The sequence below is a fragment of the Brugia malayi genome, assembly GCF_000002995.4.
Source record: "Brugia malayi strain FR3 genome assembly, contig: Bm_v4_Chr1_scaffold_001, whole genome shotgun sequence".
In the NCBI taxonomy this organism is placed as follows: Eukaryota; Metazoa; Nematoda; class Chromadorea; order Rhabditida; family Onchocercidae; genus Brugia; species Brugia malayi.
Genome location: NW_025062475.1, coordinates 3,248,281 through 3,269,831, shown reverse-complemented (window position 1 = coordinate 3,269,831; position 21,551 = coordinate 3,248,281). Strand labels below are relative to the sequence as shown.

General features: G+C 23.0%; 1 protein-coding gene across 2 annotated transcripts in view; it reads left to right on the top strand.

Annotated features, from left to right (window-relative positions):
- The window catches only part of Bma-mig-10, a gene marked incomplete at both ends in the record, with an annotated part of 38,241 nt that extends 18,389 nt beyond the window's left edge, over positions 1–19,852 (top strand). For both annotated transcript variants that reach the window (XM_043076397.1, XM_043076398.1), the window contains 12 exons: positions 6,741–7,068; positions 8,411–8,606; positions 10,290–10,527; positions 13,803–14,166; positions 14,762–14,964; positions 16,409–16,663; positions 17,087–17,188; positions 17,517–17,816; positions 17,908–18,130; positions 18,534–18,802; positions 19,236–19,388; positions 19,778–19,852. In XM_043076397.1, the coding sequence (XP_042932331.1) occupies positions 6,741–7,068; positions 8,411–8,606; positions 10,290–10,527; positions 13,803–14,166; positions 14,762–14,964; positions 16,409–16,663; positions 17,087–17,188; positions 17,517–17,816; positions 17,908–18,130; positions 18,534–18,802; positions 19,236–19,388; positions 19,778–19,852 (2,706 nt within the window). Of the gene's footprint in view, positions 1–6,740; positions 7,069–8,410; positions 8,607–10,289; positions 10,528–13,802; positions 14,167–14,761; positions 14,965–16,408; positions 16,664–17,086; positions 17,189–17,516; positions 17,817–17,907; positions 18,131–18,533; positions 18,803–19,235; positions 19,389–19,777 lie in introns of those variants that run through there.
- Between the last annotated feature and the right edge of the window lie 1,699 nt (positions 19,853–21,551).

The following is a 21,551-nucleotide window of genomic DNA, read 5'->3' as shown; positions in this document are numbered from 1 at the left end:
TTCTTTATAAAAAATAATTTGCAAATATTTTTTCTACATGTAACTTTTTAAGTTCAATAAATAAAATAAATATAACTTAATTAAGGATAATTAATTGGCTTTTGCTCTAGCAATAAATAAAGTTAAATGATAAGCTTATAAATTAGTTAAAAGATATGGGCGAATGATAAAACATTTAAAAAAAAGTCAAATGAAAAATGAATTTGTTATGAAATTATGAGAAAAAAAAGTTTATTAAATATAACAATTTAGTTAAATATAAGCTTAATCTTAGCCAAATAATTCTAAAAAGTTTTTTTTTTTTTTAAAAAAAAGAAGTCTTAAATTATATTTTAATCATAATAAGAGATGAACTTGTATAGTATAGAAATTCTTTTGAAATGAATTAAATAGTTAAAAAAAAAAAAAAGAAATGAAAAGGAATCATTTACACATCAATGCTTATGTGACATTGGGCGCATTAGGAACAGTTAATTAAACAGAGGAAAAGAAACTTTTGAATATTTTTTTATAAATGATTTTATCAATTTATTGATGGAAACATCAAACTTTCTTTTTCGTTTCTTTTTTTAATTTGTAAATTATTCAAATGTTAAATGGGAAATGAATTTGAATAGATTATATAAAATGTGATAATTGTAGTTTGAATTTAGTGAATGTAAGGCAAACAATGAATACATAAAAGCGCATATGTGCAAAAACGGATATCCGTTCGAAGAGTTTTCAATTCAATTCAATTCAATTCATTAAATTAATAAGCCTTTTACTTTATTATATATAGAGTTTGAAAAAGATTGTTTATTGGTGATTGTAATTGTTGGAAAATGTTGTCTTTTACCTCTAGAAATAATTAAATTCATCAATAATTTCAACAATTTATATTGAGCTAAAATGAAAAGAGTAAAACTGAGATTTATTTTAAGCTTTATTTTAAGTTTGAGTTTCTTTTTTTAAGCTATTAGCATTCTAACATCGTAAAATAAATTGATTAGGTCAGAGTTCATCATGATTACAAATATTTGAGCAATACAATTACTATCGATAAGATAGTTGCTTATCGTACTACAATAAATATAAATTGTTGAAATTACATTATTCATGATAATAACATCATCAATCATTCGCTAAGATAATTATTAACCTTTATGAATATTCTAATTTATCTCTTCTACATGATAATAAGTTTTGGTTCCGTTCAAAAATTCATTGCAAAAAGTTAAGTAAGTAGTAGTCAAGTTATCACATTGATCGATTTTATCAACTTTATAAAAAAAGCGAAATAAGGTGTTGTAAAATTTTATAAAAAGTTGTAAAACTATTTTTTTTTTCTTTTTTAAATTTTATATATCAGTTGTATAAATTCGTAGAGATTGTGAAGCATTAGAAAATTGGAGAGAGAGAGAGAGAGAGAAGAAAAGGAGAGAGAGAGATTAATCTGCATACTTGTCAAGGTGACAAACCCAAAAATAGGTGATTTTATTAGAGGCTATTGTCGATCAAAATTTTGGTTCTTTTATAATTTTTTTTTTTGCTAAAATTGTAAACTCTTAGAAATTTAAAATATTTTATAAATTATTTATTGTCTTTGTATCGATCATTTAATTGGAATGATAGAATAGCAATAAATATATCACTTCTTATTAATTAATTTAATTTATTATTTCACTCTTTTCATACGCTATTTAAATTAGCTCATAATTTTATTTTACCTTTTTTGTAGTTTTACCTACCTTTCATAATTAATATTTACAAATTTCATTAGCAAATCTTTTTTCTTTTCCTATTTCTTGCAAATAAAAATATGATTAATTATCCATTCATAAACATTAATACAACGTTTGATATTTTAATTTTAAATATTGCTCAAATCTATCCGCGCAATTTGTCATTCATCATTTTAAATCGATTAGTTTGTTCAGTTTCTTTTTTCATTTATTCCATTTCTTCCAAAAATTGTTGTAAATTTACCGCATAAAATTGTCATTAATAAATTTTTGCAAAATGAAAAAAAAGTGATTTTGTTATTATCATAAAGCAAATTAAATTCATTTATCATTACTATCAGTGATATAATTACAACTGCTATCATTTATTATTCATTTTACAATTATATAATTTCAATTATGACCTGCACTTTTAAAATTTCATTTGAAGAAGTTAGGTAATTTTTAACTTTTTCTAATAAAGTAAAAATTTTGAACCTTTTTTTTATCCTTTATTTTTTATATTCTGTGATTTTCCAGCGATCAGTGTTTATGATTGCAAAATGAATAATCTTTTCTTTTTTTCTTTAATCAATTTCTAATCAATATACCAATGATAATTAACTGCTAATCAATATACCAGCGATAATTGTGATTTATATGAAATTATAGCTACATTCCCTTCATTGTCATATTTAAACTGTAGCATTATTATGTCCTTCAAATCAAATTTATAATATCTGCAGAATGCTTCTAAATCATTTCTGTCAGATGTCAATAATTGGTATTTATTACAGGTGGATAATACACATTTACCTATCAAATTTTCACTTACAAAAATTGAAATTCATTTATTTGCCCTCATCTTATTAAATATCCATTATATTAAACAAAAAATTTGTATTTAAAAAATAATGAATTTCAATACTAATATAATATTAAATTACATTACCAAAAAAAAAAAATCTTTTTTTTTATTTTTTCCAACTAATTTTAACTCATTTATTTAATAAATAATTGATAATAAACTTCAATAATAAAAATCATTTTTTGATTTTCAAAAAAAAAAAAAAAGAAGAATTTCTGAATTTAGCAAATTAGAAAAATATTTTTGTGAATGAATTGAATTATTTTATTGATTTATTTACTTTTATCATAGTGATCATTGCATAAGTTAAACAACAGAAAAAATAAAAATTTGAAATAAAAAAAGAAAAACACCAAAAAAAAAGATTTTTCTTTTTCCGCTTCTCACTAGTTTATATTTTTATCTTTTATAATTAAAATACGAATAATTTAAAGGATTAACTGCAGTACCAAGACCTGAAATTAATTACAATATCAAAACCTAAAATTAATTGCAGTAGAAAGATTTGAAGTTGTATTACTTGTGTTGATAAGTATTTTTTATATGTGTATGTATGTTTGTGCATGTATGCATGTGTGTGTGTGTGTATGTTTGTATGTATGTATGTGTGTGTATGTGTGTTTGTGTGTGTTCGTATTGTACATGGCATATAATTAAATCAATGTTTAATGATCATTTTAGAAGAGATTGGAAAAAAAAAAGAAGAAATAAGGGACAAGAAAGTGACAGAGAAAAAGAAAGGAAGAGAGAGAGGGAGAGAGAGAGAGAAGTCGAAAAATTGAATTTATTCTTTTCGTTCCTTTCAACAATTACTGTCCACTTTTAATGACCTAAAATAAAAAAAAAAAATGAAGTATATGTTGTTGTTATTTTACTTTTATAGAATAAAAGAAATGAAAAAATGGTTAGTTTGTTGATAAATCATTTACGGAATTGGAGATGATTAATCCGGTATGATTAATCCGGTTTCATTCTGATTCATTAAAATTTTATGCATAAACTAACAGACACAATTATGAAGTAATTTATCTTTAATTTTTTACTTTTATTCATTTTTTTTTTCTTTTAAAGTAAAAATAAGTTTAGTTTAGAATTTAAAAAACTTTTTCAAAAAATATATATGAAATGTGAATTCTTTCAATTTTGTTCCTTTTCAAGTAATAACTCTATTTCTGCTTCTATAAATGACTTTAAAAATGTTTAACTGAACTTTTTTTTTTTTCAAAATTAACTTTCGTCTTTCTAAAACTTTCTTTTCAAATGCCTATTCTGCTCTCTCTCTTTCTCTCTCTTTTTTTTTCCATCAAAGGACATTTTTTTTTTTCAAACGTTTATATTTTTGGAAAGTTATTGCTGCAAAATTGTGTAAAGAAATAATCAAACTGAAAAAGAGCAACAATAAAACATTCGAATCGATTTATTTGTTATTGATTAATCAATCAATCAATCAATCAATATAATTAATTCTTCATTTCTCACTGATAAACTTTTCGTTACATTGAATTAACTGTACAAAATGATAGATAAAAAAGAAAACCATAAATAAGTTAATTAATTATTTAATATTGCATAGTTAATGCAATAAAATAAATTTTTTTTTTAATTATCTTTTTTTCTTCTTAAAAGAAAATTTTCTTATAGTTTAAAAGATTTAATTTTATAAAAACGATTAATCCTTTCTTTCCTTTTTTTTTTTTTTTTTTTTCATTGATTATAAATTATTTGAAGTAAATAAATTTTTAGAAAGAAACGAACATTCAAAAGAAAAAAAAAAAAAAAATTTTTTTTTTTTCAATGACATTTTGTCAGTTCAAATTTTTCATTCAATATTATAAGTGTGAAATGAGCGTTGAAGCGCAAAATAATAGATATTAACTTTTTGAGTGAGATGCGACAACGACGACTTTCTTTTTTTTTTTATTCCCACAAAATGCATTCCTCTTTTCAATCCTTCTTTTATGGGATAATATGACACTTTCAATGATGCTATGATGACGGACTGTCAAAGTCGTACGATTCATTTGACGTGAAAAGCATTCATCAAAGTGTAAACCATTAACCCTTATTTTAGATATAAATATAATAAAAACTTTTATTATTATTTACAACTATCATATTTTGTTTGATAAATTAACAGCTAAAAACTTTAATTTAATTTTTATAATTTACCTATAAAAATTCTTGTTTTTATTAAACAATTAATTGATTCTTGTCTTTTTTTTTTAATTGTCTAAGATGAATTAATGGAATATTTATGTGAAAATAACTGAATAGTTTTAAAATCTATAAATTTAGTTAAAGTTTCAAAATTACAAACTTTCATAAATTTTTTTTTTATATGTATGTATAACTAATTCTGTTGCGTTGATAAGTTTTGTAACTGATAATTAATTCCAAATAGAATGAAACTATTTCTAAAATTAATTATGAGAATTAACTTTTCTCATAATTTCATCTCAATTTCATCTAAAAAAATTTACATTATATTTTGAAGCATTTTTTTTTGGTAATTTCAAAAAATCAAAAATTTTTTTTTTGATTTTATATTTCTATAAAAATCATAAAGAATATTATGATGAATGAATGTTTACTGATAGATCGGAATAAATTCCGGATAATGTTTCATTTAAAAAGGAAAGGCAAGATACTTTCTGTTTATTCTCTATCAAATTTTAGCTTATAAAAATCAAAAAAAAAAAAGAAAAGAAAAGAAGAAAAATTTAATGATTGATGAAAATTAGAAATAATGTACGATCCCTAAATTATTCGAAATGTTTAGAGGATGTCTAATTTGTGTGATCTTTTCGTGGCTAATCTTCATCTTATAAGCAACATTTGTCACCCCTGACCATTTTCTGATGAGCATAGTAAAGTAATTAGAAACTAAGGTCAGCTGTTACCTTTACAGAAATAAATGCAACTGATGTCTATTCGGCATCTACTTTTGATGATAGTATATGAGGAGGAGGTGGTAATACTATTATCAGAGAGATAAGAGATTACTACTAACTTGTAGTAATAGCTCCTTTTTTTTTTCAATTGTTTCATATATCAAATAGCTAAAATGAACTAATTTAAAAAAAAAAAAAGAATACTGAAATGACTAATTTTAAATTATTAAAAAAAAAAAAAATCAATTTTACTTTTTAGTTTTTCAACTTTTCATATATTTATGTAATAATATTATTAATTATTAGAGTAAAAGTAAGAAATACATTTAAAATATAATCTGCTAGAACAAATAAACGAAATAATAGAAAAAAAAAAAGAAAAATAAACAAAAATGGAAATAAGAATGAAATAAGAGAAAAGAAAAGAAAAGGAAAGAAATGAAAACGAAATCATAAATCAAAAATTAAACTTCTCATTTGCTGTATATCAATTCATTTTATTTTTATCATTTTTTTTTTTTTATATAATAATTTGAAAAAATAAATATCAAATGTATCGTATTTCATTTATGTTATATTTTTAATTATATATTATAATTTTAAATATTTTAAGGATAAAATACCTTCCTAAAATTGATAAATAGGAAATTATGAAATACATAGTGTGAAATAATTCATTATGAAATATTTAAATTAATTTGAACATATTATTTTAGAAAAAAAAATCTTTTTTTTTTCTTTAAGAATTTTGATTTGCTTTCATTTATTACTATTATTGTAATAATTGAAATATAAAGATTTGTTGATTTTCAACTTTTTTATCAATCATATAAGAAAAATTAATTTAAAAAAAACAGACTAAATGCTATTTACAATTATAAGATCGTTGATTTTTTTTTTTTAAAATTTGACTTCTATGTTAAATTTTGCTATTATTGCTAATATCAGATAGAATTACATTGCGCTTCAAAATTGCAATTGCATATGTCACTTTTACATTTTATTGAAAATTTCTTTTATCAATGCTTTTTCAAATATTTCTCTTTCTTTCCTTCTTCTTTTTTTTTCTTCGTTTTTTAAAAAGAGAAGAAAAAATTATTTTTTTTTTATATAAGTTTAAGAAATAAACTTTGAAATTTAAAATAAAATTTTCTCTTCTGCTGTCATTTTAATTTCATTTATATTGTAATAATAATTAATTGATTCAATGTTGGTAAAAATTTATTACAATTATGAATTAATTATTTCAACTTTACTTTATTTTTTTTTTTTTAACAGATGGAAAAACAAAGATTTGTTGGATTTGAAAATGTGAAAGAGACAGAAGAGCAGAAAGGTCAGTTAATAGGACAATCTCAGAATTCCACAACAGCAGTACCACAACAGATTCTCGGGTCATCAACATCATCATCATCATCATCACCATCATCATCGATAAAACCGTCAACAACAACGACAACAGCAACTTCAAATGAACAGAAAGCAGTAAATATATCAGTGGATGGAGGAGGTGGAGCTCGAGATATGGTCCGAGTACGACAACGCCCTCATATACCACCGAAACCACAGATGGACGCCGTCAGATACAGCATGGCGAATGTACAAGGTCAGTTTTTTTTCCCTCTTCTCTTTCTTTTTCTCTCTCTCTCTCTCTCTCTCTCTTTGTCTTGAATATATTTAAGTGTAGTACAGTTTATTAGCGAGAAAAAATGAATGAAAGAAAGAAAAGGAACGTTTAAAATGAGTTTGACAATTTTGTCAATGTCAATGAAGTATTGCTTTTACTCGTTAATTAGGGTGTAATTGATCTTTTTTTAAAATTTAATTTAGTATCAATTCATTTTTTTTTTCATTCTTCAAAAGATATTTAAGCAAGAAGTGAAAAATGAATAGATTATTAATAATTTGCTAAATTTGAAATATTAAAGTAATAATTTTAAATCTTTTTTCTAAATGAATTGCTTCTTTTTTCTTTTTCTCATAACTTTTAAATAGAAAAAAAAAAATTTATTTGTTAATAAAATTATTGGTTAAAAGAAAAAAAAAAATTTGATAAAGAAATTAGTTATTAATACAAAAATTATGGATTCAATTTTTTTTATTTTAAAGCTAACAAAAATATGAAGAATGTCACCAAAATGAATTTCATGTCATTAAGTAGTTACATAATAATTGGATTGTTATGTAATATATTAGCAATTTCACAGATCATACAATCAAGAATGATTCATTGAGTCTCGACTTATTCCCAGAAATTCAAACTTGATTCAGTAAAAGAGAATGCTATGCTCTCTTCTTACTTATTTCTAGTTTACACTATAATATCACTTTATTGAATTTTTCCAAAATATTAGAATTCAGACTTAAATTGCATCTCTTATGGGAATTTATAATCACTGAATATTTTCGCTTTCCAATTTAATTCCTAATTTTGCTTTTTATTTGACAAAAGATAGTTGAAAAAATTATTTTCATTCTATCATTATTATCATAAAATTTTGATACAAAATTTATTTTCAATTTTTTTATTTCTATTTTGAATGAGATAAACTTTTCGAATAGTATTCCAAAAAATATGCGCAAACACTTGAAATTTATTCAGAAAATGTTTAGTGCATTTTCTCAAATTAACAATTTTTTTCAACAATATGCGCAAATGTGATCAGAACAATATGCGCAAATCATTTATAACATATTGAATAAGTTACTGATCAACTAATAGCATTAGAAAGAGCTGAATTGGCTCAAAAAAAAGAGAGATTCAAAATATAATCATATCTGATCTGATCGTTGTATGAAATTCAAAAAAGTATTCAGTGATATGTAAAGTTTTATTAATTTCCTATTCTTTTTGACAAAGTGATATTTTCATTGAAATTTTGACAAAATTTCATTTAGCTAAATGAAATTTGAATAAATATTTAACAAAAATTAAAATAAAATTTCAGAAAGTTGTGACTGGGAATTGGATACTTTATTGGGTGAATTATCAGCATTGGAACAGCAACTTACAGTTGGTGGTGACCAGGCTCTTCTTGGCCTTCCAACTCTTCCCACTTCTGTTTCTCGAGAAAGTAGTCTCAATCAAAGTAAAAGAAATAGCACTCTTTTAACTTCTGTTATGCAACATAATGATACAAAAAGGTTAGTAATTTTATCAATGTTTCAATTTTTTTTTAATTTATTTATAAATTTTGTTTGTTTTTTTTTTTTCTTTTTCCTTCTAAAATTTTTGCTTTTTTTCTCCGAAAAACTTTCAATACTTCGCTTAAAATATTGAAAATAATTTCAATGAAAGTATAAATGATATTATCATTTAGTACAATTTTTAATTAATGTGAAAATTTTTTTTCTTAAAAAATCGATCGAAAAGTATTTTAATGGATTAATTAATTCCTTTTTTCTTATAATGCATAAGTTCTTATCATTTCTTTTTTTATACTTTAATGAAGTAAATTTTCCCAGAATTTGAAATTACTTCTTATTCAATATAATTTCCTAGCTTTTTATCACTTTTTTTTCTCTCAAAGATATATTTTAATTGAAAGATTCACTGGCTGTAATTAATAATAATAATAATAATAATAATAATAATAATAATAATAATAATAGTAAATAATGATAATAATAATAACGACAGTAAATAATGATAATAATAATTATTACAGAAATTAGCAGCAGATGTTTTCCTCTTGCGCAAAGTAAAGAAAACTAATCAAAGCTGTTCATCTGATTCCTTATGCTAGCTAAAAATCAATTTATTAGCCTACAATCTCTTTTGCTGGCCTAATTACTACAAATTAGATTTACAGTATTTCTCTTCTTGAACATTAGCAGCAAATAGAGTTAAAATGGATTAACTCTTCTAGCAAAATATTATTTTATTATCTGTGATAATAAATTCAATGATATTTTGTTTTAATTACCTAAAATAAAATTTCCATTTTTTCTTTTCAAATATCTTTTTGATATATTTTTTCAAATATATTTTTGCAATGTTATTAACACTTTCAAATTGTTTAACTATTTCTAATCATTCTAATTAATTTTAACAATATAAAATTTATTGGAATAAGTAAAAAAAAAAAAAATTTGAAGAATAGTACGATGAGAGAAGATTTGGAATGATTTTTGTTTGCATAATTGCATGATATGCTTTTTTAGCATTTCAATTCTAATAAATAAAAAAAAAAAAAGAAATAATAATATGGAAATTTTATTTGATGAAATCAAATGTTTTATAAAGTATTTTCGCTAAAAAAAAATATTTTATTTCTTAAAAAAGAAAATAGTATATTATAAATTTGTGATTTTTTTTTCTTTTTCTGCTCATTAATCATTTTCATAAATGATTACTGAAATGGAAATAAGAAAACGAAAACCAAAATTTATCAGAGAGAGAGAGAGAGGGAGGGAGGGAGGGAGGGAGGGAGGGAGAGAGAGAGAATAATTAAGGCAATGTATAATCATTGTTAAATTGGATATATTAGCATATTAATCTTATTCGAAAAAATATTAGTAATATACCTGTTGCTGTGTTATTTTTAATATCAGAATGAAAAATTTTTAATTTCAATTTAAAATTTTAATTCAGTAGGACATAGGGAAAAGAAATTCAAGTATTGTCATTGAGAAATGTATTATCATATATTAAAATATCTCAAAACTTATTATAAACATTTGTAACTAAAAAAAAAAAGGAATGTATGAATGGATTAGTATTAATTACCTGTAAAATTACCTTTTCATCATAATAATTAAAAAATTGTCACGCTGAATTCATCTTTGAAGGTTAACCTATATTTATTTCATTTTTATTCTTTGCAGAATTGGTCATCAATCGAATGCACAACATTCATTCTCCTATCACGATAATTTTATGCACAGCTCAGGTACTATCGGAGCTGTGATGTCAACCGATTGTCCAAGTCCTGATCGTGATTCCGCTTTTGGTGACTCATCCAGTACCGAATCTCGAAACAATAATCGAAATTGCAGAAATTCAGCTATCTCATGTTCCGATAGCTGTCGTGGCTCACTTAATACGCCAAGTCCAATTCAACAGGTTCAATTATTTTATTTTATTTTTTGATTTCACTTTATTGCTTCCTTTTCTTTACATTTATTCGTTTCTCTTTACAAAAAATACAACTGAAATATCGAAAGATTGTAAAATAGGATCGGAGTGATATTTGAATAAATGATTCTTGAAAGAAATGAACTTTCTTGATTAAGAAAAAAAAAATCAAATCAATATTTTTCAAATTCTCAATTCTACCCTTTATAACTCATTCAGTTTCAAATTTTGTATTATATATAATCACATGCGGTATTTTACAATAGTTTCCGTAATTTTACAACTTTTTTTTCTCTCTTCCATCTCCTATTTTTAGCTGCGCAAATAGTAATTTTCTGCACACATATAAAAAAGAAAACAACTAATAAAGCACAGATGAGATGACCTTCAGGTAATGAAATTTTTTTTTTTTTCATCGATGTAAAAGTGATATGTGATTATGACAGGTCATTCGATGTTTTGTGACAGGTCATTCGATGTTTTGTTATGATTTCAATGACGTGTTTATTGTGTTGAAGGATATACCTTTTAACCTGAATATTACCTGAATTTGTGGAATGAATTTCTGAACTGATGATATTTCTTTATTATTTCTTTTTTTTTTTTGTTTTGATAATTTCACATATATAATATATCCATCCATTAGATTTTTATCTTTTAAATCTAGATAAATTTTTTTTTTTCTTAAGATAATTTTCTTTAAATTTCTTATTGCTTTTTGAATTTGAATCAGATTTCTTAATTTCGCTCAATATATCGATTGCTTTCCTAACATAAATTCATAATTTAAAACATATAAGCATGTAATTTATTTTATAATATTCAAAGTTATTTTTCACTTCAGATAGTTATAAGAAGGAGAAGAAGAAGCAATTATTTAGTTTTAATAATAGCTTTATTCATTTATAATCTAATTTCATTATAATTTAAATTGATAAATAATCTAAGAATGAAATGATCTGATAAATGTTATCATCAACTGATCTGACATATTTATCAGTGCTGAAAACATATGCCATAACAAATGGATGAATAATCATATTAATGCATCAATGAATTAATTATTTTCAAATGTTAATAAACAGATAATAATATTATGCAAATTTTTTTTTTCTCTTTTTTTGCATACAATTAAAAGTATTGATAGTTTCTGAATTGCTAAACTGGAAGAAAGATGAAAGAAAGCAAAAAAAAAAGAAAGAAAGAAAGAAAGGAAAAAAAAATGAATCATCGATACTTATTCTAAAGTGTACAAAAATTCATTCAACTATTTTCATTATCAATTCGTTCTTCTCTCTAACAAAGAATTTTGCAAAAAAAAAAGAGAGGGAATTTTTCTCCTTGTTTACTCTTTCAACTACTATAAACATTCTTCTTAACCGTTATACAACAAATGCTTAAAAATTTTCTTACGCAAAAGTACTTGCAATTATTTCTTATTGTCCCATTTTTTTTTTTTTTTTTTTAAGTTATCATTTTTAAACTTTATTAAATTTTACTAAAAATGACCCTTTTATATTCATTTCAGTTATTCATTATTAACTATTCATTTCATCCTAATATCTTTACTAACGAACAAATAAAAGTCTTAAATTACATTATAAATTCTTTAGCAAATAATACCAGATAAGAAAGATGATATTTAAAATATAATAACTATTATTTATCAATTATTTTCATTTTTATTTATAATTTCTAAATATCTTACATTATAATTTTGCATATTTCAATAATTTCAAGAGACAAAAAAAAAAAAAAAAAACTAATTTCTAAAGAGAAAAAGTTTTTAAAATTTTAAAAGTTATTTATAGAGTAGGAGAGATAAAAATACAAAACAATCAATAATGGAACGATTTGAATTATTTAATGATTATTATTTCAATGATTCATCACAAATGCTTTAAGCATTACGGAAAAGCTAATGAAAAGTAAACGTAAACCGGAATAATGGCACAGACATTTTGTATTAAATTTCCTTTTTTCATCCATTTTTTTTCCTTCTTTTCAATCCATAAATGTATATTACATACATTTGTGAGATTACATAACCCATTTTATCGGACATTGGGTACTTAACAATTTCCTTCCCGCGATTTAACCGCGATAATAGCTAAAATACATTCATCCCAAAAAGAACAAAAAAAAAAAAACTATTCCAATCTTTCTATGGTATGTTGTTATGTTTTATTAATTTTAAAAATTTAATTTTAAATTCTTTCTAAAAACTTATTAAAAAAAAAAGGAAACAATCAATAAGTATGAAATAAAACATTTTTATGTTTTAATGAAAAAAAAAAAAAAAACAATAAGATAAAATAAAAATTTATTTATCTAAAATAATGAAATATTTCATTTTTAAAATTAATTTTTTCTTTTCTAGCTTTTATTTGATTTTTATGAGTTTTCTAGTTTTCTTTTCTTTTTTTTTTTTATTTCCTTTTATTTTAATTTCATTCATTTTTTGATTTTAATTATTGGATTATTTAATAAACGAATAAGGCATTTTGATTATGAATGGATAACTGATAAGTTACACACACACACATTAATTACTTATTTAATTGGATTTCATCTAAATGCCATCTTTTCTTTGACATAGCTTTGACAATTTGTTATTCACAACAAATAGCACAATCGATAAGCATATTTTAAGGCATATTCTTTGGAATAAAATATTAGAAAAATATGAAGAATGTTATAAAATCTAATTGAATACTTCAAATTTTATAAAACCTTTTTTTTTTTTTCTTTTTACGGAGTTAAATTTTATCAATTTTACTGATTTGATAATATAAATCATTTTGACCTTTATAGTATCATTAGAATGCTGTCATAAAATGATTTGATTTGATAAATCTTTATCGTATCAATTCCGTCATTTAATACTTTTTCATAATTGAAACTACTTTTTAATGATCTAAAAAGATTATTTGTTTTTTCAAATTGATAAGTTTAATTTGAAAATTAACAATTAATCATTAGAGTATTTTCTTTTTTTGATTCTAATTTTATTGCCAAATTAACAATTGAAAAAAAAAAATAAAAAATAGATCTGATAAATTCTTGATCACTTTATTTCATCCTTAATTTGTTAATTGAAAATATTAGCAGATATTTTGAAAGCTTATTAATTTTTGATTTTCTCTGATCTTTTCATTTCATACATTTTTCAAATTTCGAAATGCAAAAAAAAATTTTTTTTTCCAATTGTTTTACTCATTAATTATCTTACCTGTTTGCTTATATCACAAAGATAATTTCAGGCTTCTCCAAATCAATCGTCGACTTCTTCCGCTTTAGAGTCCTCTCAACTTCGTCATCACCACCACCACCACCATCACCAACAACAACAACAACAATCACAACAACAACAACAACCTACTCGTCCACTTACTGCTAATGAGATAAAAGCGGCTAAGATACGTGAAGCGTTAGAAAAAATGCGTGAAGCAGATATTAAAAAAATTTACGTGAAATTTTTCATCGATGATGGCTCATCAACTATTTCATTATTAATCGATGAAAGGTGGACAGTTGCTGAATGTATCCGTCGAATTGCAACAAAATTAAATGTTCCATTAAGCGAACACCATGCTATTGTCGAGGAGTATCCCGAGCTTTACATCAGTAACTTTTACTTTTACTTATTCTTTTCATATATTTATTTATTAACTTTAATCGTTCTCTCAAACTTTAATTGTTTCTCAATTTACGCATAATGAATTGTCCGAGTTCTCCGAGACGAGAGTATAACTTCATAATTTACTTTATATTCATTTCATAATGAGCGTAATTTAATTATTATTATTCTTTTTTTTTTTGAATTAATGAATGTTGTATATTTCATTGTTAAAATTAAATCATTTACTAGCAAATAAAATAAAATTAATTCAAATATGATTAGATGAAATATAATTAAATGTTAAAAGTAATTTGGTATTAGTTAATATGTGGATTTAAGTATACGTTAGATTACTACAAAATTTATTTCTCTTATTTATTGCTTATTTTAATTTTTTTTAAAAAATGTAAATAAAGAATAGACATTAAAGATAAGTATAAGTTAGATTAGTACAAAAATCATTTATTCATTGCTTACTTTAATACTTTGAAAGAATGTAAATGAAAAATAAACAAATTTTAATAGTTGTTTACTTTTCCTTGTATATTCCTTGTTGTACCACAATTTCAATGCTATAACACTTTGTTTATATTATTTTAGAACGAATCTATGAGGATCATGAATATTTAGTGGAAAATATTATGATGTGGACATTAAATTCTCAAAATAAATTATATTTTACTCGACGTTTGGATAAATATTCATTTCTGGATCGACCGGAAGAATTTCTGGTAACTGAGAAAAACATTGATACATTGGTACATGGACCACCGTCACCGAATACAAAAAGACATGTAATTAGGGTAAGTTTCTATTTTTAAATTACGGAAATATTTCATTTAATTTGGGAATTTTTTTTTTTTTTTTTTTTACGAAAAAAGAAACGTTAGAAGTATGAATATAATAAAATAGTAGATAAAATGAACAAAAAAATCCTTTCCCATACATTAGGGTAATTGAAAATAATCTTTAAGGAATAATTTAATTTTTTTTTTTTTTAAAATACATTAATCAGAACAAATGTGATATGATAGCATATAAAAAAAAATATTTAAAACATATTTTTATATCAATTTGTCTTCTTAATTTTTCAGTGAAATAGTCTAACGATCATTTTAGAAATGATATTTGTCAAACAAAAATATCTCTTAGCAATTAAATTAAAAATATTTTTATTAATAATATTAGAAAACAGGCAAAAATAACAAATATTTAATAAAGCAAATAATTTTTGTCTCCTATCACTTATTAGTATCATAAAAAGAAGTATTAAAATTACAGTGGAAGTAATAAAAAATAGGAATGATAGAGGTAAAAGAAGCACAAATGATACTAATAAAAAAGGAAAATGAAATAGGAATTTAAACAAAGCCAATAAAAAAGAAAATAAAATAGGAATTTAAATAAATAAACTAATTTGATTCATTGTGACAACAATAAATTGATTATTCTCACTAATAAACTTTGTCTTTATTTTTTTGATTTTTTTTTTTAAAAATTCATTTGACGTAATTAAGTAGTACATGATATCCTATTGATATTTTGCTTCTTAAGTATTTAGGTATTTATTTGTATTGCTAATTTATTTTTGATGATAATTAGTTCAATCTTAAAATATTCCCAACGCTATTTATATTTAAATGTAGTAGTTAAATAATGTGTTTCTTTAGTCAAAATTATTTTTTTGTTGTTGTATTTTTAGTATTTAAATATAGTAATAACTTGTTTTGTTAAAAATGACAATATTTATGGTAGAATTTTTTTTAGGAAAATAAAATTATATAATTTAATTTTTTTTCTTTTTTTTTTTTGAGGTATAGGTAAGGATTATAAATTGTGAAACCTGTGTAAAATTTTAGTTACAAATAAATTTTCTTGTATTTTTCGTGAACTGCAATTAGCAATCTTTAATTGTCCGCAATTATATTCAAATTTATTGCAGAGTATAAGTAAGTGAAAGTTACAAGTTAGGTAATCTGCTATCAATGATATATTTGCATAAGATATCAGAATGTAGGATATATTGCGGTTAATTAATATTAATGATTGTTTGATAGCAATGAAATATTATTCATGATTTCAATTTTAAAATTTAAACAAAAAAGAGAACATTTTGTTTACTCTCAAATGACTAAATTAACCATATTGTTAATAATACAATTGATAAATGTTATTGCTAAAAAGATTAATTAATGAATGATTAATTTGATAATAATATTGCACAATTTATCATATCCAATATTTCAGGAATTTTTTGAAGGTGACAATGTACAACCACCAGAAACAGAAGGTTGGCTATTTTTAAAATCTGATGGCAAAAAATCATGGAAGAAACATTTCTTTGTGCTCCGTTTATCCGGTCTTTACTACTGTCCAAAGGGTAAAAGTCGTAACTCAAAGGATTTGCAATGTTTAATGAATATGCAAAATAATCAAATTTATACGGCCACTGACTGGAAGAAGAAATATAAGGCACCGTCCAGTTATGGTTTTGCAATCAAAGTATGCTAATATTTAAATTATTTCATGCATTTTTAAAATTTTTAAATTTCAAATTTTGACATTTTTTAAAGAATTGTTTAAAATGTAAAACTAATGTGATAATTTTATAAAAATTTTGAATGAATGATTTTTTGATTTATCGAATGCAAAATGATTGAATTTTTAATTGTTTATTTTCATTTTGACACATTTCTTTAATCAAATTGCATATGTTCGCTTTTTTTTTCTCTCTCTCTCTTCGCTGGAATCAATTATAGTCATAATAAGATATTTTTGATTCACAAAAAGATATATGTGTTTATCTGTAATTACTTAAAAAATTTTTGATCTCATTTAAAAAATTAAATCATATAAATTTTTTATTATCAAATTTATGATATCAATGATTTTAGCATCAAATTAATGATATCGTTGACCTTTCAGCATCCAAAAATTCAAGTGAAAGCATCAAAATATATCAAATATATTTGCACCGAAGATGCGTTAACATTTCACAAATGGATGGTTGCTTTGAGGATTGCGAAGGTTACTTACTTATCATTTTGATAGTATTACTTTCATTATATCTTATGTCACTCGCCCTCTCTCTCTCTCTCTCTCTCTCTCTTTATAATTCTTCTTTACAATCTTATGAATTTTTGAAAAGGATTTTTCGTTTATGTCATGAAAAATAGATGTTAAAATGAATAATTTTGAAATGCATAAAAAGAAAAGATAAAAATGCAAAGTAATTTCATGACAGATTATTTGTTACTTTATAAATAAACAATTACTTATTGTATTTCGGACACAGTAAATTTCATAGCATTCAAATTCATAAAATTATCATATCACATATTTTTCATTTTTTTAGAATGGTCAAAATTTATACGAGAATTATATAGAAATGAAAAAACAACAGCAAAAAGAATCAAATGGTGGTATAATTCAACCTGTAAAAGTTGGAATTCCTCAAATTTCACCTGTTGATTCAAATCGTATATCATTTGTTGAAATGCGAAAAAATAACATACGACAATGTCAAGAGCAAGATCCATCATCTTTGCTAAATTTAAATCGTGATTTACGAACTCCAATTACATCAAGATTATCAGTTGGAACAAGTAATGATGAAAATTCTTCATCACATCAAAATAGTATCATTTTTGATCAGGTATGTATATTATTTCAAGTATTTTACTAATTTTTTTTTTCTTATTTTTTTTTAAAAAAAAAAAATTTATTTAATTTTAAAATATTTTCAGTGTGATGATATTATAACGGGTACAATCAAAAGAGCACCATGCGATATAATGCTTAATAATAGACAATCAACGATGACTGATCATCGAAGTTCAAGCGATGGCATTGCTTCGCCAAGTGGTCGTAGTGGCGGTACCGCCGAGAGTGACAGCGATGAGGAGCAATTTCCGCCACTACCTCCAACTGTAGCTGCTACTATCTCTCACGGTGATAATTCTCATAATAGTAAGAATTTTAAATGTAAAATTTTTAATTGAATCATTAATGGCTCAATTTAATTTACTTTACTGATCCTTTTTTTTAATTTACTGACCAGAAGTTTTTGTTATTTTATTTTTTTATTTTACTGACCAGAAGTTTTTGTTATTTTATTTTTATAATGATAATATAATTTTCTGATAATAATGATAATATAATTTTCTGATAATAATGATAATATAATTTAATGAGAATTCAATTTTTTTAAATTTTCATTTAATCATTTTAAATGATTAAATGAAATAAAATAATTAAATAGAAGATTTTGGGTTTTATTAGAAAATTTTTAAGAATATAAGTAATCTATTGCATATCATTGGTTTATATAATTTGATTATTTAGCTTTCTTTTTTTTTTTCTCTCTTTTTAGATGTAAATAGAAATGAAGTTGACAGTGCAATAGTAAAATCAACAACAAAAATTTGTTTACCCAAACAACAACAACAACAACAACAACAGCAACAGCCAAGTACTAGTCATATGATTGCTACCCGATATGGTAATGGAATTTCACCAACCTATGCTAATGGTAATTACGTATCAAACGTGAAATCAAACGTTATGGCACCAATACCACCAGCAAAACCACAATTTATTATGCAAAATGAACGAAATAGCAATCAAATAATTACAACTGAAGTATTTTTCTCTCTTTTTTTCATTCTTTCTATTTATAAAAATAAATTAAAATTTTAAAATTAAAAAAAAAAAATATTTTCTTTTAATTAGAAAAAGATGTTTAAAAACAGAAAAAAATATAAATCTGAAATTATTTCACATTGAAAGAATCAATAAATTATACTATTTATTTACAAATCGACCAATTTCTTGTACTATTAATCTTTTTTTTTGCGCTCCCTTAAAGAGAAATTTTTTGGCGCATTTTTCCCTCTCTTACAAAAAAGAAAAAATTATATCAATTAATCTTTTAAATACTTAATTAATTATTTGGAAAAGTTTTGAACTTTTTAATGCATAGAATTATTATAGTTCTGACTAAGAGATACTATATTATCAGTATTTATTGTTTCAGTATTTATTGTATCAGTATTTATTGTATGAGTATTTATAGAGCAATATAACATTGGCAAATAATAATCAACATCAACATCATCATCATCATCAATTTGGAATAAATCCCTCACAAATATCGCTAACATCACCATCAAAGAAAATACCACCGCCACCACCACCGAAACGTTCCGATACCACTAAACTTCAATCGGTATTTTATTTATCATTTTTAATTCAATCTCGGATTAATTCAATTTTGATAAATTTAAAATACTATTACTTTATGTTTTCCATTTGTAATTAAAATTTTCATTACTTGAACCTATAAAATAGCATTTCAAAATATGGATTAACATAATAGCTAAGGTTAATGAACTTTAAACTTTGGAAAATATTTAAAAATTTTAAAATCTCATAATAAACTTCAAATTTGAGAAAATATTTTAAAAGTTTCAAATTTCATTCATCTATCAGTAAAATATTGGGCTAATGTTTCTTTTCTTTCTTTTTTTTAAATTTCCTATTAAGGGATTTTTTCACTCGAAAAATTAATTAGTTCTAGAATTATTTTTGAATCAATTTATTTATTTTTTTTTTCAGATGAATACTGAAGCTTTACATTCAGAACTTGAAATAGCAATGGCAAGGAGATTACAAAAAATTGGACAACTTTAGTTTATTCATTTCTTTTTCAACAATACAATCAATTACTCTTAATATTATTGAATTTTAATTAACAATTTCAACAAAATTTTTTTTTTATTTATTTTTCTACACTACACAAACAGGTGGTAGTGATAGTTTGTTTTGTTTTTCTGTTATCATATCTAATCTTTTATTTTCTTTTCTTTTATTTATTTTTTTTTCCTTTTGTGTCATATGGCATATGGATGAGAAAATGTCTTAAAGTTTCTTTACTGAAATTTTTTTTTCGTAATGAACGATTAATTAGACAATGAATGGTAATAACTAAAGTTAATTCGTTAAACTTTTTTTTTTTTGCTACCTATAAATAATAAAACATTTAGCAAATATTTTTGTGTTTTTTATCAATTACTATAAATTTAACTTAAAATTTTATTAAAATAGATAAAATAATTAAGGGAAGAAAAAATATTTTATGCTACACAAATAATACAATCTTATGATTTGAAAACTTTTTGACATTTTCATTTCTTTCTCAGTTATATCAAAATAATAATAATAATATTTTCTGTTTTCATTTTTTTTTTTTTTACATTAATATACTGCTCATAATAAAATTTTTCAATATTTTTCAAATGTAATTTACCATTGCAAAAATTACGATAATAATGAATGAATGAATAAATAAATAAATGGAAATTATGCCTTTATTATTTTCTAAGCAATTTTTTTCCTTATCACTTATCATTTTATCATGAAATATCTTATTTACCCTTATCTGAGTGAATATTTCTAAATTTATACAAATAAAATGTCCACAAATAATGATGAAATGGTTTATGGCATGTAATAGTATCATTCTTGTTCAGTAACTTTGAATAGAAAAGGTATCTACCATATTAGGGGAAGGAAGGTAATTGGTACCTGCTATGAGGTAGCTTTTTTACAATTACCGGTGTCTTTTTTTCTTTTTGTTTTCATATATATATATTTTACTTGTTGATTTTGTACATAAAAAATTTGAAATTTTTATATTATTGTCTATTCCAAATTAGAAATCCATATTTATATTCTGTTTTTTTGCAAATTATCCGTACTGTTTTTGATGATTGAAAAGTAAAGCTTGAAAAATTTATTCGTACGCTGAAATTAATCTGAAATTAGTTAAATATTCCGGAATGTTTAAAAACTTTACTCCAAGATACTGTATCAAATATCCGTCTTTTTTTATCATTCAATTGCTTATTGATTTGTTTTTTTTTTCTTTTTGTCACTAAAATTCATTAATAATTATGTTGTATCAGTTTTCTCTTCCATGAACTAAATAAAACAAATTTCATTGCTACGAATTTTATTTCAAAATCATAAAGGTTAAAGGTTATTGCATTATCGAATAAAAAATCTCTAGAGCTAGTAGTAACATTTGTTTCGCTAATAAAGATTGCAATGTTTTAATAAAATGAATCTTATAATTGGCATTAAATATTTATTTCAAATAAATTTTAAATAGCAAATGAAAAATGTTGTTAATACTAATTAAGGAGTCAATTTAGATAGATTATTTAGCTAACAAACAAAAATAAAAAGACAAAATCTGTAAGAACCATAAATTCATTTCACATTATGTGAAACAAATAAAAAAAATATGAAATTTTTTTTTTAAATGGAAAAAAAAGAAAATTTCATATGTGAATAATTAAGGAAGATGGAAAATAAAAGAAAGAAGGAG